Here is a 27,336-nt window from a genome sequence, read left to right as displayed (position 1 = left end):
AAGGTCAATGGTCAGTGTCTAAAAAATTCTTTGAGCTTCCTACTACTGCTAGTGAAGAGGTCATGGATCTCCATGAACCTCTGTACACAAATGACTGACTTTTACCTAGGTATGACCCCCTTGCATTGTCTTTGCTTTTAATTCTTTCTATACATTGAGAACATTGCATGACTTAAGTGTGGGGGAGGGAAATCAGTTTCTTTTTGTTTTTATTTTTTCCCTTTGTTTGTTTTTCTTTTGTTTTTGAGCTTGCTAAGGATGAAATCCTACTTTGGCTTTTGGTTAATGATCATACCATTTAGTTTCCTGATGTATGAAAGTGACAATTTTTTATTATGGTATCCATCTTGAACACATAAAAAACCTATTGAGAACAAAGGAACAAGCATGTGTCTTGAGGTGGGACGCTCTTTTGAAAATAAGAAACCTTTGTTTTACGGTGTTGGACCATATGTAAGTCTGTGGGTTCCTTGTACTCTTGATTTAGAGTTGAGACTTTCATTTTAGATGGGTATGAGTTGACGAATACATAATTTTAAATGAAGTGTGGAAAGTAATAGTTAGAGTTGACTCCCTTAGAACTAGATAGGGCATTGCGCCTCAGGAAGTGTGGTGTCTTTATCAAAATTCTTAAAGAGGAAATTTTCGAAAGAACTCTAGCATCACTGCCTATGTGGCATATGCAAAAAGCGAAACTACATAAAAACTTGGGTGTCTAGTGTTTGCTCCACCATGTCATTCAGACCAACAGTAGTGGATAGAGTTTATTATGAAAAAAAAACCACACAGTAGGAAAGTATGTATAAATGTCATCAATGCCTTGGTAACATGTTTGGTAAAAAACAATCCAATGCCTTAGTCCTTGGTTCCCTACTACTTCACAAGTGGTTTTGCCTTAAAATAAGGATGTTTTGGAAGAGATAAGGTGAGTTCCGAATTAAGAAATATGCTTATGCCTGGAATTGATATGGGGTAATAAAAATTCAAGTGTGGGGATCCCTACATCAACTGTAAGAGAAATTATCTTTGCTCTGAATCAGTATGGACCTTACCTTTAGCCAATGATGGATTTGTTTTTCTTTTCTAAATTTTAGGTATATATTCATTGCAAACACCCACAAGACATAACTCATCCACTAGGGTAACCTAGGGGTTTAAAGGCTTATTGCACATGCTAAGTGTAACTGTGATTCCTACGAAAGTGAGTTAGGTTTTTGCTTTTTATTCTTTTTTTTTTTGTTTTGCTCGAGGACTAGCAAAGTCTAAGTGTGGGGGAATTCTGATGAGCACATTTATGTATGAAATCTTAGGTAGTAAAGCATTTATTTTTACATATCTAGAATGGAGCTACCTTGGGTTTTACTCTCTTTTTGCAGGTTTTGTATTTTATAGGCATTAAGGAATATCGGGTACCATATCTCCAATTTTACACGTAAAGAGATCTATTTCTTTTTATGTTTGCGAAGATGATGAAATTCTGAGAGATGGATGTGTTGCATTAAAAGTACACATCCGTTTGATCAACTGTACAAGTGATTATTCATGTAGGGCAAGAAAAAGATTTATGGATCAGAACTGAACCAAGATGCAAAACCAACCCATTTGCAGTTGTCCTAGGTGTATAAGGAATATTTTAAATGCCAACAAGGATCGATGGATTCCCCTTGAGAGATTGAAGATTCTTTTTTGGTGACAACAATTACCTAACGTAGTTGGTGAGTTGTAGTGTGTAAAAATCTTTTGCTTACCAAGAGATCTCAAGTTCGAACCTCTTGGCTGCTATTTTTTTAGAGATTTTTTTTGAAATATTTTCTCTCTCATACTAAGGAATAGGGGGTCGGCCAAGGGAGTTTGTGCGCAAGTTGGCAAAGGAGAGAGAAAATAAATAAAAGAAGAAAAAAGAGAGAAAAATAGGGAAAAAGCAACTCAAAATCGTTGGATCTCCTCTTCTCCCACATGATTTTCCTCTTCTCTCTCTTCCCTTTCCTCCACCTCATCACTAACATATGGAATATGCTGTTGTGGATCCCCCCAATCACACCCAAATCGTTGGATACCTCTCCCTCTCCATACGATTTTTCTTCCCTTTTTTTTTCTCTCCCTTATCTCTTCACTCTCTCTTGCTGCCACCTCAGTATTTTAGATTCCAACTAGGAAACCAACTTGTTGTCCTAACCCTACCCCCATCCCCTATATAAGGAACACACTCAAGCAAAGAGCAGACCACTCTCTCTTAGGATTTTCTTTGGTCTCCCTTGTCCTCTAGGTTTAGTTCTTCTCTAGTTCTTTGCTTTTGCTTTTGGCTTATGCACATATGTAATGGAGTTCTACTTAATGAATGCAAGTTTCTTTTATCTTCATGGTTTTATTTTATTCAGTTGTAAGTTTATCTTCAACTTGTTGTCCTAACCCTACCCCCATCCCCTATATAAGGAACACACTCAAGCAAAGAGTGGACCACTCTCTCTTAGGATTTTCTTTGGTCTCTCTTGTCCTCTAGGTTTAGTTCTTCTCTAGTTCTTTGCTTTTGCTTTTGGCTTATGCACTTATGTAATGGAGTTCTACTTAATGAATGCAAGTTTCTTGTATCTTCATGGTTTTATTTTATTCAGTTGTAAGTTTACTTTCTAGTTATAGGTTTAGTTCTAAGTGACAAGAACAAGCTATGGAGCATCTCTTTCAAGTTTAGATTTGTCTTCTCTAGTACTAGGAATTTCAGATTTAGTTTATTTCAGATTTAATTTTTAGTACTGGTAGTATTTTAAATTTCAACCAAGTTTTCAAGTTTTCAAGTTCAAGTATTGAAGTTCAAGTAGGTAGGCTTCTCATAAGTCTTCTCTCCCCCTCCTCATTCTCTCTTTTGACTATCCTTTCCTTCTTAACTTAGGATTTTACTTTCAGTCTTTACTTTATTGTTTTACCTTTTCCCCCAAGGTTCATGACTAGTGTATGCGTTGGCTCTACCCCCTCCTAGCCAGAGAACCATCTTCTTTATTTTTAGTTTTTAATTTTAGTTACTTTTTATCTGTATGGTTTGATTATTTAAATTCTTAGATGCGTTCGTTTAGGGTGATAGTTAGAAGTAGATCATTATAATTAATTAGTTCTCTAAGAAGCAAAAAATAAAGTGGTTGCTCTCCTTGTGTTTGACCCGTTAGCTACACTGATCCGTACGCTTGCAGTTACTTTTAAAATCTCAAACAGTTCCTACAAATGGAACAAAAGTTATCTATCGATCAACTATAAATACCCAAGTAAGCCATTCCTTCAAATGGATCAAAACTTTTTTATTCTATATGGGACTACTATTTGCAGAGAGATTTGACTTAGGTATTGAAGAGTCCTTGCCGGAGCAATCCGACGTTCACTCTCTTATTTGTTCTACTGTGTAAGATGTACGAGAAATATAAGATGATTTTCTAGCTACAACACTTTAAAAAAAGAAATAGTTTCCTCTATTTTATACCCCAAAAAGAGAAAAAAAAAATCTAACTCCAAAACCCTTTTTTATTATAATCTAATATACCCAAAGAAGATGGAATTCGATGCAATATTAAGGCACCGTTTAATAATGTTTCTACTGTTTTTGTGTCTAGAAACAATAGAAACGATTTTTCACATTTCTGGGAACAGAAACGGATTTTTTTGGTATTTGATAAAATTGTTTCTCGGATCATCCGCACTAAGATCTACAACACCGACAATGGCGTCAATGACTACCTTCAAGGATTTTTTAGTGTTTGATAAATGTGTTGCCTTTTGATTGATTTTTTATCGGGCCTTTCTCTAATATTTTGGCCTCAATTTGTTTTAAAAATAACGAAACAAGTATAACGTGTTTCATCATTTACGGTTCATGTATCATAAATTGTCATAAATTTCTATTTATTTTTCTAACAATGGGTGGAATGAAATAGATTTATCAAATGCTTTTAAAGCCATTTTTTTCGTTTCTCGACACAAAAAAATATAAAAACATGTTTTAGAAACGCTATCAAACGATGCCTAAGTTTTCTCATTGTGATCGAGTGATCAGTCACTGAAGTAAAACTGTGCCGAAAGGCGAGTGGAAAGTGAAAAGAGAGAATGTTTTGTCGGCTACCATGACACCAAATTTATATATCTACGGCTACTGACACCCATAAACTTTTTTTCAGTAGAACTACTATCTATAAACGAAGTTCCAATAATTCAACCCTACCAGGATTGACCATTGGATCCCAACAAGAAACGTGCCGCACCTTTATTCCTTTCCTTTGCAATAGTTATAGGCTATAGCAAAGGTAAAAAAAAAAAACTCTTTCTTGCTTTCTTAAAGGTAATCCTCCAAAATATTTTCTTTTACTGGCCTAAGATTTAATTAGGACAATTTCTAACAATTTCCAAAGTCTATTGCACTTTTGCATTAAAGACTTAAAACTTCTCATTTCCTTAAAAAAAAAAATGCCTATTTCCAACATTCATGCACTACCCAAAGTCGACAAAAAATGTCACAAGTACAAATCAAAACCCCTTTTCTCTTTCTCTTTCTCTTTCTCTTTCTCTTTCTCATTCTCGTTCTCTGAGTCCTGAGTTAGAGCAGTGATTCCTGAGTCAGACCAGTGATTAAAGTCACATTCCACATTTCTTTCCTCTGTAAATAAAAAATCCTAATTTTTGTAATAAAAATTTGAAAAATCATTATAATAAAAATAGGAACCATACAGTAGTGGGGAAATCTGAGCAACAAGATAGAGTAAATGTCAAAATCTTCCTCTCTCTCCCACGAGGATGAAGGGTGGACAATATTTCTCTTCTTCTTATGTTTTCTTTTTTATCCTTCTTTATATTATTAACTAGGGAAATTATCCAATACCACCCTTAAAATTGAAAATAACTTGGGTGGACAATATTTCTCTTCTTCTTATATTTTATTTTTTTTTATCATTCTTTATATTATTAACTAGGGAAATTATCTAGTATCACCCCTAAAAATGAAAATAATGTCATTCACACCCCTAATTTGTAACACCGTTAACTGAAAGTGAAAACTGTCCATTTTATCCTTATACTTAAACTCTAAAAAGAACCCATTTTCTTCCAAACTCTCTCAGCCGTGACCTTAGCTAGGAGAGTAAATCGTTATTGGTTATCTCCTCTCACTGGGAATGCCGTTTAAGCAAATTCTGTTTTGTTCTATTCTCTAATGTGTCGCGATAGATCTGAGTAGTTCTATGTTTTTTGATTTCTCTAAGGTGTTGTATTGATTTCCTGAGCTCTTTTTTCTGAGATTTCTTGAGGAAAAATCTTTACTCTAGATGAAAGTATTTTTTTTTTAATCATCTTTCTATAGATCGGAGAGAGCTTCGCACCTAAGAGGCTCACTTGTGTGGCCTGCTCTAGCTCAATAGTCAGGAAGAAGAGCAGACAGCTATAAGATTAGTTGCCCTTAGTTCTAAAAAGCAGTAGCTTAACAGCCAACTCTCAGTTTACCTGGGAAGACAAGACCTTGGGCAACTACTGTAGCTCCACGCTCGCCTCCATCTACGAAGAAAGGAAAGTCAAGAAGAAAATTGATCAACTTTGATAACTGAGAACAATAGTGATTCATCTTCATACATACCCAAAATTTTCTTATTTCCTTCAAACTTCATTTCCTCCTCATTGTACCCATTGACGAGAATAGGTGCATTGTGTGAGAACAGATTAAAAGCATACTGCATAGATTGTTGGTGTTAAGAGGTGAACCACTGTGAACAGATGGAATGATTTAATATTAATCTCACTAAATTATTGTCAGAAAATTATAGATGATTGAAAGTTTTGTTTTTTTACTTTTTCTGGTGATCTAGATGGTGATCTGTTTAGATGGATTGTAAAACTTAACAGATCTTAAAGATCTCATCTTTGTTGAATAGATTTGTGTTTTTTGTTGTTAGATCCATAACTCTAGCCTCGGCTTTATATAAATTTCGAGTCTTGTTTAGTTTTACCGACGTTTGGCTTTGGATCTTAAGCAGCTACGGAGATGAACTATTGCAGATACCAGAAGAACACCTTCACAACTTGCGAAGACATGAGGAGCGCTAAAGATGTGGTTGTTTGCCCTAAACCTCGATGAATCTCTGGATTCAACCATGTCGTTTATGATCCTAGGCCTTTGAGAGAGAAAGAGTGCTTCGTCGTCTTCGTGCAGAAGTTTCTTCACCGTCGTACTGAGAAGCTTCCTCCTTCGTGTAGTCTTCGCAGGTGAATGGAATAGAAGAAGTCCGAGTAGAGGTTAGTACTTTCACCAAGTGCTCAGCTTCATCGTATGGAGGTTTTCCTCCTTCGTGTAGTCTTCGTAGGTGAAAGGAGCAGAGTAGCGCAGCGATGAAGGAGTAAAGCAGCGCAACGGCGATCGAAGGTTAGGGATGTCAGAGTAATAGCTGTCAATTTTGGGAAAGTATTTCAAGTCTCTCTACTTTACTAATTGGGGACGAAGGTCAACATTGTAACTTAATATACCCATAAGGGTAGATTGGCCATTTAGTAAAAAACTGACTGATGACATTATCATTTAACACCTTAAACCTAACAGAATTAATTTTTTAGATATAATTTTAAGAAAGTGAGGGGTCTACTAGACATTATTTTCATTTTTAGGTGTTACTCCAAGTTAGTTTCATTTTTAGGGATGGTACTGGATAATTTCCCGATTAACTACGAAAATACTCTTTTATGCTTGGATTTTGTGTTGTTCTAAACACCTATTTACTAGTCCAACGATCTTACTAAACTCTACCCAAAAGAAAAAATAAAATAAAATAAAATCTTCCTAAATAAACCTACACCGGTTTGGAGCCCACCGCCTTTTCTCTCTCTCCCTTTTCACGCAAACATGTCTACTCTACTCATGTAGATCTTCATTTTTTCTCTCACTTTTCTAACCATTATTCTTTGTGGACCGTTATCTTTCTTTACCATCTGATCTGAAACACATCCCAAATTTTCAAAATACCAATCAAAGCACTTCTATTTTTTCACTGCGTGTGGAAATGAAAGCTTTCTTACTCTGTGGACAGACTTAAACAGTCAAAATAGTCCCACAAGGATCCACCATTTCTGCGTTTCTTACACACTACCTCTCTCTCTCTCATCCTGAGGGAGAAACTTCATACTTGATTGAACCCACAATGCTCTTCTCCTTCATCCCTTTCTTCTTCCTCCTCTGCAACACCCCCTTCTTGACCTCCAACCCCATTATTCCCCTCCACCACAATCGTCGGATACTCCACCAACCCTTTTATCCTCTTGACTCCTTCCCTCCAACCCCATCCCCATCTTCCTCTCCCCCTCCTCAACATCCCAAATTCCCCTTCTCTTCTGGTTCCAACAACCAACCATTCTTCCCGTCTTACCCTTCTCCCCCTCCCCCTCCCCCTCCCATTCCTTCCTCCGTCACATTCCCTGCTAACATCTCCTCTCTCATCTTCCCCCAATCCCCTCACCACAAACCTTTCTCTCCAAAACTAGTAATACTCACTGTGATCCTCTCTCTCGTCACCATCTCCTTCATTGTCGCATTTGCCGTTCTCGTCTACTGCAGAAGACACAACAGCAGCAGTGGCAGCAGTTTTACCAATGGCAAGACCTCCAGATCCGACAGCCACCGCTTGTTTCCGGCGAACAGAGCCCCTTCTGACTCCCACCATCATAGGGTCCGTGGCATCTCTGCAACCAGCTCTGAGTTTCTCTATCTGGGTACTCTTGTAAACACTCGTCGAGTCGATAGTGATGGTGATGGTGATGGTGATGGTGATAGTGATGGATCCAGTGCGGGTGCCGGAGCTCCGCTGAAGCTGGGCTCCCCTGAGCTCCTCCCGCTACCACCGCTGTCAAGGCATAATTTCAGTCACAGTTTTGAAAATGTTAGAGAGGGTTCGTCGGAAAATGAGGAAGAAGAAGAGTTTTACTCGCCGAGAGGCTCTGTTGGTAGTAAGGACTGCTCAGCTGTTACTGGATCGAGCTCAAGAAGAATGTTTCAAGGTGTGGTTGCAGAGAATTTTGAAAGCAGGAGCTCGTACTCGAGTACTCCCTCTTACCCTTCTTCGAATTTGGCATCTGGGAGTCCTCCTTCTCCGCCGGTTAGCATCAGCTCAAGAAGCTCAAAGTCAAAATCTCCAGAATTTGTGACCAAGTTGCCTCCTCCACAACCTCCACTGCCGCCTCCGCGTTCATTGACTCCGTCGCCATCGTCTTCCGGGGAAGGTTCGGAGATCATGAGTTTACCTGGAAGAAATTCTTTGGAGAAGATCACAGTGTCTCCTGCAAGAAGTTCGTCGGAGAAGAACCCAAATTCGCCGGCAAGAAGCACAGTGGACATGAACTCACTGTCGCCGGCGAGGAATTCGGACGTTTCGCAGCAAAAGCAACAATCGCCAGAGAGGAATTTGGATACTCGTCAGCAGAATCTGCAATGTCCGGCAAAAATAGGCAATGTTTCCAGGCAGCCCGCATCTGTACCACCACCTCCGCCGCCGCCTCCTCCACATAGATTCTGGGTTGCCCCCATTCATGCTCAGCCGATCTGTGAACCCGTTGGTATGCCTCCAGAGCTTGGTGTTCCTTTCAGAGTTGTAGGGTTGCAGATGCCTAATGCATGTTCTCCAGATGAATTGACACATAATTTAGATTCTGTGGAAAAAAATGAGGAAACTCCAAAACCAAAATTGAAGCCTTTGCACTGGGACAAGGTCCGAGCGAGCTCTGATCGTGCCATGGTGTGGGATCAGCTGAAATCGAGTTCCTTTCAGTAATATCTTCTTAAAACACTCCCTATATGACCATATCTTTTGTTTAGAGTAAATTTGATCGTCTTTCCTCTTGATTTTGTTAGGTTATGTGGTGGTTTTTGTGTAAGTATGTAGAATTTGGAGTTGGTTGCAGATTGAATGAAGAGATGATTGAGACACTGTTTGTTGTAAACGCCACAAACTTGACCTCGAAGGAGTTGACTCGGCCTCAAGCTTCTCCCTTGCCAAACCAAGAGAATAGGGTACTTGATCCGAAGAAGTCTCAGAATATTGCAATCTTGCTGAGGGCACTCAATGTGACTGTAGAAGAAGTCTGTGAAGCCCTTTGGGAAGGTAATAGTCTTTCTATGAGAAGCACGCTCCTTTGAACTCCCTCTAGATTGATTATGTTACAATTTAGCATGATAGATCAAATTTGTTTTCTTGGAGTTTGTTCAATATTATGCTAGATTGGTTCCCGTTATGATTTTTTTTAAGGGGAGTTTCATAATGTTTCAATTGCATTATATTAAAGTTGAGAAATATTTGGCTTTTTTTTATTTATTTTATTTATTTTTATTGGGGGTGGGCGCGTGGGGTGCAAATTTAGCTAGTAGCTTTTTTAATTTAGCTAGAAGGTTTTTTCAATGCCCTATGTGGGAATTTGAAAAATGTTCTTGATGTGCAAGACCCACTCTTTCATTTTATATTAGCTACTTTGATTGTGGGGTTTTAGTGATTTTTGGGCCTTTTATAGGTCCAAACATGTACTGTAAATAGAGTGGAATGTTAAGTCACAGACATAGGTGCATTCTTTTGGAATGAAGCTTGGCTGTATTTGGGTGGAGTTTTATAGCTCAAAATAAGTAAGAACTATTTAATAAGTGTTAGATCAAATACCAAGAAATACGAAAATAAATATACAATAGGTCCGCACGACACAGAGATTTAACGAGGTTCACACACCAGTGTGGTGTGCTACGTCCTCGGGTGAAGAAGAAGATGTTTCACTATGCAAAAGAGAGATTACACCCAAGCAGCGGTGAGAAAACTCGCTCTGAAATCCTAGCTCGAAAAACCTAAAAAAATACAATGACTTGCTCAACAAGACAATAGTATTTTTATATACTCCAAGTCGCGGGTCGACCCATTGGGTCACGATCGATCTAGTCGAACCATATTGCGGGGGGGCTACGCCCCCTCACCCCCATATGAGATCAGCGCTGGGCTTCGGGCTTGGGTCTATCGGCCCAACCCTTCTGCTTCCATCACAAATTTCAGAAAACTTCCCATTCGGGTGGCCACCAAAATATGTCGGAGTGGGTCAATCTTCAAAACGGGTCAAGAATTCGAGACAAACTTAACAATAAGGATACCCAAGCATTTGCATTTGTTCTCTCTCTCTCTCTCTCTCTCCTAGAGGGTGGTGAATACTGAATAGGTTATACTAGTGGATTTTAAAAATTCTTTGGTAAGATCCTCATATATGTGATTGTAAACAAAAATTGCAGAATATACTTAATAGTCACAATCACACATAACACAAAGATTTACAGTGGTTCGACTCAACCTGAGTCTAGTCCACTCCTACTAGTTCTTCCTTTTTATAACAGTAGGTAAGGAGGAAAAACCTTTACAAATCTCTTTCACAGGTAGAGTTTACCTTCTAATTTCTTTATAGGTAGAAAGAAACCTTTACACAATCTTTTAAAGATTAGAGAATCCCACATATAAGCCTAAGTACAGTCTAGACTAGTAAATGAAAAATATAAGTGTAATAGAAAGTTTTTGAATTACTTCGTGTGGTGTGTGATATGAGTATGCAAGTGTGCAACGATAATTAATAGAGCACCTTTTAATGTCTTCCAAGTAAGGTTGTTAATGAATGTGGAAGACATGTTTTGAAGTGCTTGAGTTCTTCTTTGAAGAGATAGCACCAAGAGCAAGCTTACACTCAAGCAATGATCACCCTTTTTCTCACTTTAATCTTTTTGACAATCACACTTTTTAAGAGAATTAATTAATTATTAATGAGCCTAGAGTGAGGTATTTATATGGGTGATTAATGGTCTTAAACTAGGTAAGAAAATAATCAGGATTTTTTAAGCCAATAATATATCTAACGGATATATTTTAGTTGTATTGGTAACTTCCGGTATGTGTTACCGTTGGACAAAATATAGCTGTGGAGGGTCAAACTAGCCTTTAGAGGCTCAGTCAATTCATTCAGTGGACTAACGGCTAGCAGGATAACTTACCTGTTGGCCTCTGTGTTCAATACCCTGTCAAGAACCGGTAAGGCTTCTGGTTTTTTGCTACAGACCTGTTTGTATGAAAACAAGTGTAACTTCTTCGCTTGGGCGTGGAATGACATGATTCAAATTGTGTTGTTTTCACAACTCAATGCGTACAATTTTGCAGAATAAAATCATTCTTGAATCAATCTTTTAGTTGACTAAGCTGCCCTTGAAGATATGCTTTACTATTAGGACATCAAAGAGTATGGCTTTACCTAGCCAATAGGGTTTCCACCTTCATTAGGTCTTAAGAGAATTAATAATAGGTGTCACCTAAGTTAATAATGACTCATTCATTCATACTATCCATATGCCGTGTAATGCAAGTGAAGTGTGTGCTAATTACATATAACAAAAACTTAAGGTCTTCAATCTTGAGTTATTGTCAATTGCCTTCACCGCATTCTTGTAAGTAATCATCCAAACTATCTTTATTCACTTTCTTGCATTCACAAGTTTTCAATTCTCCAACGCTTAGAGTCTACTTGATATGTTGAATTAGATGAGTGAAATCTATCTGACATAAATTCCTTCATGCATAACACTTAGCATATTAATGTTAAATTCCTCATTTGTTTGTTATCATCAAAACCAATCTTGGAGTGAAGCTCCGGAGGTGAGTGGTATCTTCAACATCTCTCTCTCTCTCTCACACGCACACGCACACCCACACACACACCCACACACACGCACCCACACACACACACCCACACACACACGCACACACACACACAAACATAATAAAGGTCTCTTTTAGTAATTGGAAAGGTAGGGTCAAAGTCTGGGACTTGGCTTGCTTCCCATTAAATGGTGTTGACTACTCTAGGATCTGTTTGTATGTGCCTGAACATGTGATTCCTGCTAATCAATTGAACTAATTATATATTCTAGCCATGGACTTCCTATGCTTTGAAACGGTCTGCTGCTAATAAAACATCCAAAGTCACCTGTATTATGTGTATCCTAGAAATTTTGGCATGGTTTAAAGCTTCCTCTTTTTTTTTTTTCCCCACAGGTAGTGCCGATACCTTGGGGACAGAACTTCTTGAAAGTCTATTGAAGATGGCTCCAACCAAAGAGGAAGAATGTAAATTGAAAGAGTACAAAGATGATTCACCATACAAACTTGGCCCTGCAGAAAAATTTCTTAAGGCAGTGCTTGATATTCCTTTTGCGTTCAAGAGAGTGGATGCAATACTTTATATAGCCAATTTTGATCCAGAGGTTGAGTACTTAAAGAAGTCATTTGAAACTTTGGAGGTAAGGAAAATCCTTGCTTCATTTTTGCAATTGGTCATTTTATTCCCGTTTTTACTTATGCTGCTGAAAACATTTATAAAGATAGCCTTTAATTTTTGTTTCAAATTCCCTCACCCACCCTCCTGCCCCCCCCCCCAAAAAAAAACCCTAAAAACGAATGGGGTTGACCCCCCCAAAGAAAAACCCTAAAAACGAATGGGGTTGAGGTGAAATCACCGGTTGTCTTATGGTTGGACTTGACATATGTTGGGGTAGGGTGTGTCTTGTATTCTTTAGGTCCACATAATTACTACTGGGTCTGTATTTGTAATCGGGTTGGGTTTTGCTCCATTATATGTGTATGGGGGTAAAATTGTAATTTGGTGGATTTTAGGGTTCCATATATATCGCCTCAATATGAAAAACCCTAAAGATAAGCACGGTAAGATCACATTGTGAGTTGGAGAGTGGTGTAGAGAGTCTTTCATGTTTAGTGGAATATCTTTGGTTTTCTCGGGTAGATGTAGGCATTCACGTTGAACTATGTTAAATTCCACATGTTGTGTGATTGTTTGCTTGGTTTCTTCCTTGTGGCTATGCGTTCGTTCCCAACAACCTGAATTCTCTACAAAGCATGCCCTTTTCTTTTGACTTTAGTAAGCTCGTTGTGTCTACACTTTAAATTCAGTGTAGCTTTTTCACTTCTTTACACAAAAATGGGACAACTGACCTACGCATACTATAAAAAACTTTATTTAAAACAGTGCCAAAAAAAAAAAAAAGGAAAATGCGAACAAACAATCACACAATGCAAAATTTACGTGGTTCGACAAGATTGCCTACGTCCACGGTGAGATGAGATTGCTTCACTATCAATGGAGGATAAGGTTCCATCTGCTCGTCTTCTCTCCTCTCTCCTATTACAGATCACTACAAATTTATGGCGAAACCTATGGCCCTTTAATGACCCTTCAGAATCAGCTCACAAACACAAGTGACAGAATTCAAGACATCGTACCCCCAACACATAGAAGTGAAACAAAATCTTCAATTTGATGGTCATATGAGTTGCAAGTGATTTCCTAGCTGGGGTCCAATGTTGGACATGGGTACTTCTCTGCATTGGTGTTATGGTCTAATGACTACAAGATTAATGTCTTGGATATCCTTTTTGCGGGATTGTTCTTGGGAGTAGAAGTGAGACTTGCTCTGTAGACTTTACCTACTATAAGAATCTAGATGTTTGTGACAACAACCACCTCACCCTTATCCCAACTAAATGGGTTCGGCTACATGGATCCATTAGAGGGTAAGATAGCCAGCAAACATAATTCAATCCTGACTGCTTACAAGTTATTTAGTGATTTCCCCATCTAATTTACCTTTGTTAGTGCTTAATATGTATCACTGGTTTTTTCTTCCTCTTATTTTTAGGTATTAATTTGTGAAATGGTTAGTGTATACTGTCTATAGCTCAATTTCACGGCTGTTACTGGATCTGCATGGTTACTTGACTAGTTGTAACTGAACCATGCATGTGAACATTAATGAAAATAAATTTATGTCAATAGCAGAATAGAAAAGCTAATATCTCCTGTGCACCCCAATTATTCTCCAGAGCTATTCTGGAGGAAAAATAATGGGATAAAGACATACTAGCATAAAGTGTATGCCTTCTTTTTAAAAATAAAGTATTGGGAAAATCTTGTTCTCACCACATATGGTGACAAATGCTTTGTTAACATTGCTCTCATTCTTCCATGTGGCAAATCCGATCATTGGTATCTAGGGAATGGTCAGGATTAGCCACATTTCCAATTTCAGCCTCAGATTATATCATTCCCTCATCCATGTAACAGGATACCCTCCCATTTATGTCTATGCATCTCTGTGTAGTCCTATGCACCCTCTTTGTAGCCTTGAATTTTTAACCTTTATTTTTTTTTTGGGTAACTCTAATTAGGCTGGAACTTATCATGTGAACAAAAGGAACCATGGGATCCCATCCACATGATTTCAGCCCATCTTAGTGTTGAGCATGGTCCTGTTATTGAACAAAGTGTTGTTATTTTTGTCCACACCCTCAGTTGATTGACACACTCACTTGGACACTCACTTGGTCTTGGTAGCTTATGGTTGCAATGTTTGAAGCAAAAGGAGTTAAGGATTGCAGGTTTAATGTCAGGGCATTAACTTGTCGGTTTGACTTATATCTTCACATCTGACTGTTGGGTCCTAGAGTGGTAAACATGAAATTTGTTGGAAGTTAAGTTAGCTTTCGTCTGGAATTTGAATCAGATTGATTGGATATCTGGGTTGAATTTTATGACTTGAACATCAGACATGGTCTGTGAGCTTCAGGACTCTACTTATGCACATCAAGCAGCTTCAAGCCTAATTTTGAGCCTTGAGAACTCATTCTGGGTTGAAACTCGAAAACATTAAGTTTGAAGCCTTTAAGCTTTCTTTTGGCTCAAGAATCAAGTTGATCTGAGGTCAGGAGAGCAAGTTATGGTCGATTTATGGGGTACTCTTTAGAGAAAGAACAGTGATGGATGCCCTTCCAGGTGGGCCTGATGAAATTTTCTCTTCTAAAGAGTCATTTGCCACATAAGGAGGTGCTGTGAGTACGAAAATAATGTGAAAATACTCTACACGAGAAGAGAGAGCAAGAGAGTCCCCGAGAAGAACCGAAGAAGAGAACCTTGAAGCCTGATGTAGATCCACATCATGGGCTCAGTATTGAAGGAGAAAGAAGACGACCAGCCAACCTTGGGCTGATTTGAGCTAGCTGCTCCCCGTATTTTTTGGACCCTTTGCTGGCCACATCAGCAGCCTATCGACCAGCAAAGGATACGCCTTTTTATTGCATATTTGTTTCCAGTTTTTGGACTTCTAGAAGGCCTCTCAGTTGCCATTGAACCAGCTTGTTTTACAGCTGTCCAGAAATTTCTCTTATGGCATGCGATCTCCAAGTACAGTTATGTTTTTTGCTTTATGGTTTTGAATGGTCAAAGATACTTTACTTAAGTTGTTTTTCTTTCTAGAAGGTCCATATTAGTTGCTTTTAAGTTTTCTTAAGTTGCAAATTAGAGATAAGATACTGTTATGTGTTAGTTTCCTATTTGGGAACTAGTTTCTATTTTGTAAGTTTGGACTCTTTATTTAGTAGAGATTGCTATAACAGTTTGAGACAATTGATTAATGAAGTCTTTTGCAGCTTATGCTTGCTCCATCTCCTGAGAAAGGATGAGCAAACAACTGAAATAGCTGTGGGTGAGATGCTCAGGCTGAGGTAGCCATTATCCCACCCACAACTATCCATCTTCATCTTTCTCTCCATTTCTTCTTATTTCTTGTTTAATTGATTCCGTGAGAGAGAAATCTGAGAGCTGTTTTAACCTTACTTGAAGACCTAAACAAGGATCGAATTCAGCTTGAAGACCAGCCTAAAACCCCAAGGTCGATTTCAGCTTGTCAGGGTTTTGGGGCCAAATCGACTGGGCTCTTTTCTTCTCTTCTACTAGCATCTGTGAACCCCCTTTGGAGGGATTGAAGGCTTCCCCAAGGGGCCCCTTCGATCTGGACTTGAGGCTGGTCTGACCAGCCAAAAGGGAGCCTGCTGAAAACCCTAATTCTGTTAGGGTAGATTGCTGTTAGATTGCTGGTTCTGCTACCCTCTTTCAGATCTGTCCAGCTAGTATTATTGCACGTTCAAAAGTACTCTGAGGACTCTTATGACCAGGTTTGACAAGTCTTAAAGCTTCCCTACTTGTGAGTTTCAATTCAGCCCTTCTTTTAGGTTTTGTTGTTGCTCTACTTGATCTCTAAGTCTGAGATCAGAACAGATATTGGTTGAGAGTTGTGTTCTTATTGGGGCTTCTTTACCTACTGTGAACTAGCCTTACATTATTTGGTATTAAGGCTGCGGCTGAAACGGACTCCAACCAATACTCCGTAGCAGATGTGATACATTCTCTTTGACAACTTACAAAGAGAATGGACACTGTGGACCTTAAGTTTGAGGAACTCAAGGAGACTACAGCCTCTAAAACCATGATGAATGCTCACCCTAATGCTCAAAGAAGGTTCACATTCCAAGCACAAAGAAATGTACCAGCCTGTATGTATGGTGGAGGTGAAGAATTTGATGAGAATGACGACCACCAATTTCCCTGTGATGACGTGCATAACGTGAGATTGAAACTAAAAGAGTGCAATGGGAAGCATTACTGATGTAGATCCACATTATGGAAGGAAATATGAGAGGAAGAAGGGTCCAGCCTTAGTCCACCTGAGTGGTAGGGTCCAGACAATAAGCCAGCCGAACCCCTACTTAGTCCACCTGAGTGGCTAAGTACAAATAAGGGCCAATTGGGCCCATCGGCTAGGGGAATAATTAGTAATTGTTTTAATTAATTAGTGGGCCATTGGGCCCATCGAGTTGAGTAAGTGGTATGTCGAGTCCAAATTGTCTTAGGACTCTATTTGTTTTCCACATAGGTTTATCATTCCTAGTCCAATTTTGAATTCCTAGTTGTAGTAGGAGTGTCTAGTCCTATTGGGAAACTAGCTCCTAGTTGAAGTAGGAGTGTCTAGTCCTATTGGGAAACTAGCTCCTAGTAGTAGTTTGATTGTTATTCTGCTCTCTATAAATAGAGGAGCCTATGTACTCATAATTTCATATTTGAATGAAGAAATTGCAGTCAATTGCTTAGAACAGCCGAGATAGCTGTGGGTGAGAAGCCCGGGCCGAGACAACCGCTCCTCCCCCACTTTTCCCTTTGTTTCTTCTTGTTTAAAGCTTTCTATTTTATCCTAAAGTTACTGCTGTTGAAGTATACGACTGTTGTGAGTATTCAGAAGTTCAGATCTATCCAAGTTACAAACCAGATTTGATTCTCTCTCCTGAAGCCTGCGATTATTTCTCCTAGGTCAGAAAATCAAGAAAGCTTGTAACTTCACAACCAGCCGTCAGAATCCTCTCAACTTTGGGGGTTTTTGTACCCTCCCTAAGGACTATCTACGCCCAAGAGTGCAGCTCAATCGGACTCCTACAGACTTGGCCACACCTCTCTCTCTCCAGCTCTATAGCAGGTCTTTCTCTCTCCTACCGGGTTGTGTTTTGGGCTGGTTTTGCTCCTATATGGGTATTGTATCCTTGGGGGTTTATTTGATGGTCTTATTTCTTTGTTTCCTGGTCCTATTTGTTTTGTTTGGGGTTATAAATTGTTGGGGTAGTTTCTTGTAATCTACTCCTGCATTAATGACCCTCTTTATTTCTATGATTGGCTGAACTTATTCAGCGATTACTTCCTGATATACCCAAAAACATCTTACCGTTAGATGGCCAACACATGGCGTGAAGGAATGTACAAACCGTCCAAAGACAGCTGTTAGGAGGGAAAGAATGCTAGATCATGGAGTCCCCATAATCCCCACCACTTGCTCAAGGTGCACTCGTCCTCAATCCCAACCTCTCCTAAACATGAGAATGAGGGTAACCCATTCAAGGAGGACACCCCACGCGCAAGCAAGAAGATTGGTTAAGGAAGAAGCATGACCCAATCTTTTTGTTACCTGAGAGAGTGACTAACTGTCTAAAAGGAAGCGTATACCATAAATAGGAAAAGACCCCTTAAGGTACAGACACTTCAAAATCTCTTGGCCAACTGGGTTTCTTGATGCTTCTCTTAGGCCTAGAATCTTCAATATTTTCAACCCCATGTGCAGTATCCTTCTTACTTGTATCATTGTGCTCGTAGTGAATAGATGTGGCGAGTTCTAATAATTTGAAATATAAAACTTAATTCATGCATCCAGACCTTTGATTCACTCATCTGGTATAAATTAACCATCCTCTCTCTTCAGATCTTCTGCATGGGGGTTGGATTTTATCTCTTTTTTTTTTTTTGGGGGGGGGGGGGATGGGAGAGGTGCAACTTTCTACCTGTAAATTTGAGTTGGATAATTAGGAAAGCCATAACATGGTGCCTCCCCTGCCACGTTGAAACCATTTGCAAATACAAGGGTTTCTTACTACTGTTCTCCCTAGTAAAGAGGAGTGATCTGATTATGAATGAAGGAGCTACAAAATCTATGGGCATACCTAAAATGATTGTAGGGGAAACTGTGAGGAATGACATGCATATTCTAGGTCTTGTCCCAAGTATGACCTCGGATAGTGCCTATTGGAGAGCAAGGATACATGTAGCCGACCACATTTAGTTGAGTTTCTCATGACTTACTGGGCTATGCCTCTTTCCTCTTACTTTCTTTCATTTCTCTTTTACCATTTCTTATTTTCGACTTTTCTTCATTTAGTTGGAAGTTGAGAAGATTAAGATTATAGATGTAGGAGAAAGAGGGAAGAGAGGAAGGAAGATAGGAGGAGAGAAGATGAGAGGAGAAAGAGAGAGATGGGGGCAAATCGTGAGAGAGCTCTTGGCTCTTCTCACCTATATTAGTTCCAAACTATTATCTTTAGGAAATTACATATTCCTCTCTAAGGGAGGTGAAAGAGAAAAAAAAAAAAAAATACAAATTAGGACAACTTAACATAAAAATAGTTCCTAAAGTACCCCTATTACATACATTCCAACACATTTCTCCTATTCTGTTTTCCCTACTTTGTTTTTGCACAGATGTTGTAGCCGACCCCATTAAGTTGTGTTAAGGGTGAGTTTGTTGTTGTTGTTGTTTACGACTGTTCTCCAACATGATTAATGAACTTGTTTATTCTATTTATTTTCTTTTCTCCTGAGCAATATTTCATTCTTGCTGAAAGCCAGTAAGAGTCAATTCTATTGTTCTACTTTCATGGGTTACATTTTGCAGGCAGCATGTGAAGAATTGAGGAACAGCCGGATGTTTTTAAAGCTTCTAGAAGCTGTTCTTAAGACTGGAAACCGTATGAATGTCGGGACCAATCGTGGGGATGCCCATGCCTTCAAACTTGACACTCTCCTTAAGCTTGTTGATGTAAAGGGTACTGATGGGAAGACCACACTATTGCATTTTGTTGTACAGGAAATCATAAGAGCTGAAGGCTCTCGTCTTTCTGCTGCAAATCAAAGTCAGACTCCTGGAAACCCCCAGCAGCCCACTTTTCAGGAGGATGTTGAATTAAGGAAGCTTGGCCTGCAGGTTGTTGCCAGCCTCAGTGGGGAGTTAACCAATGTGAAAAAAGCTGCTGCAATGGATTCTGAGGTGCTTAGCAGTGATATCTCGAAGCTTGCTAGGGGGTCTGGGAATATTAGTGAGGTTATCAGATTGAATAAAGCCATGGGATTGGAGGATATCCATTGCAGATTCTCTGAATCAATGAAATCATTCTTGAAAAGGGCTGAGGAGGATATCATGCAGGTACAAGCCCAAGAGAGTGTTGCTCTCTCATTGGTAAAAGAGATTACCGAGTATTTCCATGGGAATTCAGCGAAGGAAGAAGCCCATCCCTTCAGGATATTTATGGTGGTGAGGGACTTCCTGTCCATTCTTGATCAGGTCTGCAAGGAAGTCAGGAAGATCAATGATAGAACAATAGTGAGTTCAGCCCGACAATTTCCAGTACCAGTAAATCCGATGATGCAGAAAGTTTTTCCTGGATTTAATGCTCGTCAACGGTGCAGTTCCTCTGACGATGAGAATTCATCAACATCAGAGCATTAGAATACTGTATAACTTTCATTCCCACAAATAACTAAAACCACTGGTGGACACAGAAGAGCTCGAGTCTCTGGCTACCGCTGGATGTTTAAACTAAGATCACTTTACTGCACTTGTAGTAGCCCAGGTAAAAGTTTTTGGAATTGTTTCACCCTGTCTGTAATATACAGAAGAAATTATCTCTGGGAAGAATAAGGCGGTTTCAATTGATTTGATACTTGTAAATTAAATGGGACTGGATGTGAAGAATGCTGCTCAGTAAAATAGACGGAAATTAGCTAACAGGTAATTTATTCTAACATCATACCAATTGAATGTGTCAATGGTCAGTTGATTCTCTCTCTGTCCAACTGTTGATGCCTCAGGGAGAGTCTTGCTGGTCCAGAAGGAATTTAAAAGGCATACATAGACGCATTGGAATCACATTGCTGCAGATTGTGCAAGATTGTGCTCCTCTCCATAGAGTCCAACCACCAGAGAGTGATCCATGATGACAATGTCTGCAGCTTCCATAGCAATTTGATCACTGGCCAGCATGTCCATAAACATTTCTGTAAAATCAAACAAATGCCATAACATGACACAATCCCACTCGGTCAGTCCTACAATCACATTTCTTGCATCCTTCATATGTAACATAAATTTCCACAGAACTAAAGGAAAATGCAATGATCACATATTATTGTTGCAGACCTTTGTCCACGTAAACCAAGCATCTTCCTTGGTTGCTTCTTGTAAAACTGAAAGAAAATATAGAATTTAGGGTTTTACGTGACGGAATGGATCAGGTTGCACTATGTGTCGATTTGCATGAACAGTGACGAACGAAGAATTGCGGCGATCTCTTTACGTAAAGTTTCATGTTTGAGTTTCACTCTTAAAATCCAAGGATTGCAATGGAGATCTTTAGAGAAACACACTCAATTAGACGAGACAATAGATTAGGGAGAGAGAGAGCTCTTGAGATCAAGTCAAAAAGTTTACAACAATTTGTTGTGACCATACCTCTTATTTATAGAGATCTAGTCAATTAGGATTCTTAATCTTAATAGGTCTATACTTGTCCCACATGGGCGACCCATGAACGAACCAGATCAAGACCAAGTTCGATTAACATTTCTTACTCTTCTAGTTCTCACAAAAGGATTGTCAAATTCCAAAGAGTTCAATTTTTAAATTAATGTGTTGGATACCAAAATAAAATCATAATATATCATTACGTGGAAATTTTGATTTTAAAATGAAAAGATAGTTAACTATAGATGTGTCCAAATCTACAATACAAATTTCAAAATTTTATTCAATAATGAAACTAAAACTTAGTTAAAAATTGATAGGGAATTATGATTTCTCTATAATCACCGGATACAGTTCTTGTTACCACCCAATTTATGATTGACAAAAAGGTCATCTTATCCAAAACCCCTTAGAGAGAGAGAAAGCAGGGACACAAGGTCGTTCTCTAACAGTTGCAAACCTTCTTCCATTAATAACTTACACCATCAACAAATTGCAGAAAATTTTCTCACCAATTGTTAGATATATGTTGTAAGATATGTATTTTTACTAGTGTTAATGTTGCCTCTATGAATGTCGTATCATATACAAACCCATGTTTTTATCCCAATGGTCTAGATTATGATACTCGAATTTGATGGACAACAAAGTACTGGGTGAAGAGGTTCACTCGGAGTGAAGGAAAACTCGGTCTGGTAGCAAAAGTGGGGCAAAACTTTCTAGCATAGGACACATTTGTAAGCTTTCCATTAGTGGCCAAAATATCTGTTATGTGGTAGATTTGATGGGACCTAATTTTGTGGATAGGTGACCCAAAGACCCCTAATCTCATGCCAAATTTCAGCTCTTGCCAAATGGCAAAATAGAGCCTTGAAGAATCCGGACAATGGAGACTGCAGTTTTTTTTTTTTTTTTTTTTTTCTCTAGAAGATCAGATTTATTAGAATGAAAATTAAAATTAATGATGCGCTTATGTGGAGATTTTTACATGTCATGGTAGGCCTTGGCGGAACTTTCATATAGGAAGTATGGTTACCCCAACAAGATGGGGGACTAGCTTACTCATATCCACCCCCTCATTGTAAGGGGAGCAACATCCGTGGACTAGACCCGAGATTGAATCGGTCTAGTCCAGAGATGAGGATAAGAGCTAGGTTATGAACTTGGGAAGGTGTTAGGCATCCACTTCACTCGGTTGAACCAGTCTTCCTATTAGATGCTGAAATTCAAATATTCCCCTTTATATCCTAACCCACATGCTTGACTATGTATTTAATGTACAACATTATACAAAAGCTATATTGAATGAAAGGTCTATATTACGCTACTATGTTAAGAAATTATACCTGACCTTGACCCTTGTTCTGGGTCAACAGGAGGTGGATCCCGACTGGTGCTTAATGGTCTTGGCTGCTCACTTCTCTTCTTTGGGGAATCTAGGACTTTGGTGGCACTTCAGGAGCTAGCATGCTTCTCGAGGATAAAGATGGAGGAACTCTTCACCTTCACTCTTCCCCTTCTCACACTCTTTTCTCACTTATCTCTCTCCTTCACAATCTTCCTTCTTTTTTTCTCTCTTTTTTCCTCTCCCTTTTCTTTTCCTTTCACCGTGTCTCTCCATGTCTCTCTTTGGTGAAAAGAGAGCACTATTAAAGGTGCTTAGACCCATCTTGGTGGGTTTGCCAAAAGTGGTAAATTCCATGGCAGGCCCGTCGTCCAAAAATAACAAGCTTTCACATGCCTGGCAGGGTTTATTTCCAAGAAAATCAATTTTCACGTGTTAAATGCCCACTTTTGACCATTTTTGGAATAAAATTCGTGGGCCTGCTGGATTGAGGAATCTTAGTCAGAATCGGTCGATCGTTCCTCGTTTTGACTTTCGAGAGTGATTTCGGGTGATTCGGTGGTCTTATTTTCGCATGCATATATTGTCAAAATCGTCTTTTTGAGAACTATCCAATGGCATGGGTTTTGAGCTCCTTTTTCGCTTGTAAAAATAAGAATAGCAAAGGGGGACTTTTGCCCTTTTGCAAGCTGAGGTTTTTTCTCTACAATCCTTATTCATGTTGTTCCTGCACCATTAGAGAGTACATAGAATCAATTCGTCAATATATAACATGTTACTATCGTGTGCCACGAGATCGGTTTCAAAATTAGGGTTTTAAGTTGGATTAGGGTTTTGGGCTACATTAGGATTTTTGGGCTACATTAGAGTTTTAAACTGATTCAGGCCACTGTCGGGGTTAAGGTTCTGGGTTGTATTAGGGTTACTGCTAGGTTTAGGGTTGGATTAGGGTTATTTCCTGGTTTAGGGTTGGATTAGGGTTATTTTCGGGTTCAAGCTTGGATTAGGGTTTTGGGATCCTGTGAGGGCTTGAGTCACTATCGGTGCCCTCATCATCACAAAAGGTCTAGATTCCCTTCCGATGTGAAACACAAACCATGATCGTTCCCTACTTGTCGTCACTATTGGGGTGGGTGATAAAATTGGGTGTTTACATAATGCCCCTCTTTGGTTGAGGCCTATGCCATGACCGAAGGGCTAAGAAAAGAACTTCCCAAATTTTGTTACCATGAGCATGTATTACAGCCAGTTTGCTCAATGATGGTGGAGGTGCAAATGCGCAGACGCAGGTGAATAATTCATCAGTAAATTCTTGTAAACCGGTTAAAACCTCGATTAATCAATAAATTAATATGATCCTATCTAAGAAATTCTAACTAGAGAGTTAGAATCTTACCTGTGCCACCACATGACACTCCTAGATCTATTCCTGCCAAGATGTTAGCACGCAATAATTCAACATTAAATGGTCTTAGGCCATCCAAAGGTATTCCGATTGTACTATATTGGAAACCCTGAGCCAAAAGGTTTCAAGGCCTTCCAAAGGTATCTTGGTTGTACTAAACCGGAAACCCCGAGTCAAAGGTTTTTAAGCCGAAGGTATCCTGATTGTACTAAACCGAGAACCCCAAGCCAAAGGTTTCTAGGGAATCCAAAGGTATCCTGGTTGTACTAAATCGAGAACCCCGAGCCAAAGGTTTCCGAGCCATCCAAAGGTATCCCAGTTGTACTAAACCAAGAACCCCGAGCCAAAGGATTCTAGGCCATCAAAAGGTATCTTGGTTGTACTAAAACGAGAACCAAAGCCAAAGGTTTTTGGGCCATCCAAAGGTATCCTGATTGTACTTGTCACGCCCCGTTCATACAGAACCGAACTAGTGACTAGGTTACCTCCGGGTAACCTAAGAATCACTAAGATCATCTATGCAGTAAACCATAACACAACATGCACCACAGGATATGGAAGTATAATTAAATAGTTCAGTGAAAGACTTACTATGTTTATCTATAAATTTCCCCACTACTCTTGATACCCAAATTGTTATACATATTATATATATACATGTGGGCTCGTAGGCCTGATAATTACATAAGAAATAACAATTTAAATATCTAGAGCACAAAAGGGGAATACATCAAAAGAAAAAAAAAAGGTGATGGTTGAAAAATGCTACTGTTGCCTTGCAACGCAGCCCTCACATGTGCACCCAGCACCATGCATAAAACCTTTTGGAACCCACCAATCCCCTATTGAAAACTCGTTAGTGGGCCTCGGCTCCTGGTCCTCCATGGGGAAATCTGTAAAATTATCTAAAAAGGTGTATATACAAGGGGTGAGCTCACTAGCTCAGGAAATGGAAAGAAAGATGCAAACAAGCAGTCGCATTTCAAATGATCCTATATGCATGCAATTCATTTTAGGCCTATTCGCCTAGGCAACAATGCTAAGTCATAGGTTACGTGCTACTCACAACCATAGTGCGTGTATGCCCTAGGTACAAATCACGTTCTCCTTCCCGCAATACACTCATAGGGTTGTCGGAGAGGGTCAACCGTGAGTACTCGAAAAAGTAAATCATGGCTAAACCATAGCATAAAAGTAAATCGTGGCCGAATCATAGCAAAAAATAAATGCAGTACACTCGGCCCTCTTAATATATCACCAAGATTTTCAACTGTCCTGATGATCAGCCAGGCGTACTTCTAACCACCACGGAGGTCCGTGATCGATGCTTCCCCCAGTGATAACCCTACACCTAAACCCCTGTTGGGAACGGTCATAGTACGAGGGAATTTCAACTTAAAACCAATGCATTTGTATGAGATAGTACGACTATATAGTTCTTTTGGATCCCGTTTCACAGCGCACAAGACATATGAAGATGGCATTCATAAATGGCAAGATGATGTATAAAATGAAAATGATGCAATAAACACTCCAAAATAAAATCAACGTCCTCTCTCCACTTACCTATTCACGTACAAGATATGCACACTCGGTACGAGTGAGATCTGGCGTGCGAAGACAAGGTTCACAAAACCTAACATAGAAAGGAAGCTTAGAATATGTCCGTTTCCGAGACCATAAAACTAAATGAAAGACATGGTGACGATGTACTTAATAACGCAAAGGTGGCTATTGATGAAGTTTGAGCTTGAATGGAGCTCATTGGACCACAGGTGGGTTATACAGATGGGTAGGAGGACCCACCTTGAAAGCCACCTATGTAGGCAGCACCCAGACCACATCGACGGGTGCTATCGGCAAGTACCTAGACCCGGTGGGTAGGACCTCGAGGCTAAGCCAAGACTAGTGGGTTATACCAGCGGGTCTAGGTACCCGTTGGTAGGCTCTGAGGCCCAGGCAAGACTGGCGGGTCTCACTGGTGGATTTGGTTACTCGCCGGTGCCGCCCACTAATGTCCAGCGAGTTTTTGCTGTTCTACTTCCATTCTTCACCCGATCTTTTGGAACCCGGGGTTTTGATTCCTTCGTATTTTCACACATTTACATGAAAACAACATAGATCTAGATTCAAATCAAGATTTGGGAACAAATCATACCTTCAAGTTCAAGAAAACCCCAAAACCTAAGATCCTCCCTCAACTCAAGATATCACTTAAATGCCTTTAGATCTTGGTTGTTCCTCCTTTAAAACTTTCAAAGACATCACATAGACTCTCTCTTAACTCTTTGATTTGACCACACAAGAGGGTTTCATAAGATTCAAAGGATTTTACACTTACCTACCTTAGATACGACTTTGGCAACAAGCGGGGAACACTTTCCCCCACACTTTCTTCCCTTCTCTTCCTTCTTCTCCCTCTTCTTTACTCCTCTCCACCAACCTTGCTGAAATAATAATGGGAGAAGAGTAAATGCTATTTATAGTTGGGTCATAAATATCTACTAAGGTGTGTTTGGCTTTGACACCTTATGACCTGAATCGCATTAAACTACGGTACCGAGCGAAGTAACCAGAAACACCAGACACACATGACTCCACTACAACGGGGAACTCGAAACACGTGTGTTCACCCAAGTTGGGCTTGCTGGGGCCCACATTTCCCCTATGGGTGGGTCGCACGGGAGGGTCGTACCCACTTGTGACCAACTACCCATTGGCCAAAACATGGCCAACCTTACGGGATTTGAGTGGGAAATGGGATCTTAAAGCATATTTCACTCCTGCCACTTGTCGTGGACCAAATTCTCTTCGTCTAATATGATTACATACCTTCCCTACTCGTACATAGCCTTATGATATGTGCAAGGGCATAGATTAGGCATGCGAACCACATCAGGCACTGACTCGAATCTGTCCGACCACCCAGCATTCGAAGTCACACTTGTCATCATATACCATAAGGCACCCATATTAACCCTTTCCGGTTCGGACCCTGTATGACCAAACCAAACCAACCGGTTAATAAACTTGTTTAGATAGCCATGCACTACATTTACACCCTTCTTTTAAAAATTTCATCCTCGAAATTGAAGTTATCTGGTAGTCCGAATAGATGAGGTTATTTAGCTTGTATTTCATCTTCTTTCTCCCAGGATGCCTCCTCAAGTCAGTGGTTAGCCCATCGCACCTTTACAAAAGCAATAGAGCGGCTACAAAGGGCTTTTATCTTTCGATCCAGGATTTCAATGGGCTGCTCTTTATAAGTCATATCAGTTTTCAGGTATTCTAGTCCCATAGTTAGCACATGAAATTGATCATGGATGTACTGCTTTAACATTGAAATATGGAATACATTGTGAACGTTGCTGAGTGAGGGCAGAAGGGCCAGCATGTACACTACGGAGCCAATCCGCTTCAAAATCTCAAATGGGCTAATATATCTCAAGCTCAACTTGCCCTTCCTGTGTAACCTATGTAAATCCTTAGTAGGAGAGATTTTAAGAAATACTTTCTCCCTCACCTGAAATTCAATATCTTTTTTGCAGTTGTCTGCATAGCTCATTTTACGTGATTGGGCCACCTTAATCTTCTCCCAAATGACATCGACCTTAT

The 27,336-nt window shown here is 39.6% G+C and overlaps 1 protein-coding gene across 2 annotated transcripts; it reads left to right on the top strand.

Annotated features, from left to right (window-relative positions):
* Nucleotides 1-6,998: 6,998 nt before the first annotated feature.
* Nucleotides 6,999-20,164, top strand: LOC122069559 (formin-like protein 1). Of its 2 annotated transcripts, XM_042633613.1 has the most exons (5): nucleotides 6,999-8,562; nucleotides 8,632-8,773; nucleotides 8,908-9,107; nucleotides 12,066-12,310; nucleotides 19,127-20,164. In XM_042633613.1, exons 1-5 carry the CDS (start codon nucleotides 7,155-7,157, stop codon nucleotides 19,955-19,957), a joined length of 2,826 nt encoding a protein of 941 aa, XP_042489547.1. In that variant the 5' UTR covers nucleotides 6,999-7,154; the 3' UTR covers nucleotides 19,958-20,164. The 2 variants fall into 2 exon arrangements, with proteins under 2 accessions (XP_042489547.1, XP_042489546.1); XM_042633612.1 differs by having other exon boundaries at nucleotides 7,001-8,773.
* Nucleotides 20,165-27,336: the final 7,172 nt, after the last annotated feature.

The sequence above is a fragment of the Macadamia integrifolia genome, unplaced genomic scaffold, assembly GCF_013358625.1.
Source record: "Macadamia integrifolia cultivar HAES 741 unplaced genomic scaffold, SCU_Mint_v3 scaffold651, whole genome shotgun sequence".
NCBI classification, from domain to species: domain Eukaryota; kingdom Viridiplantae; phylum Streptophyta; class Magnoliopsida; order Proteales; family Proteaceae; genus Macadamia; species Macadamia integrifolia.
This window is presented reverse-complemented; position numbering and strand designations above follow the sequence as displayed.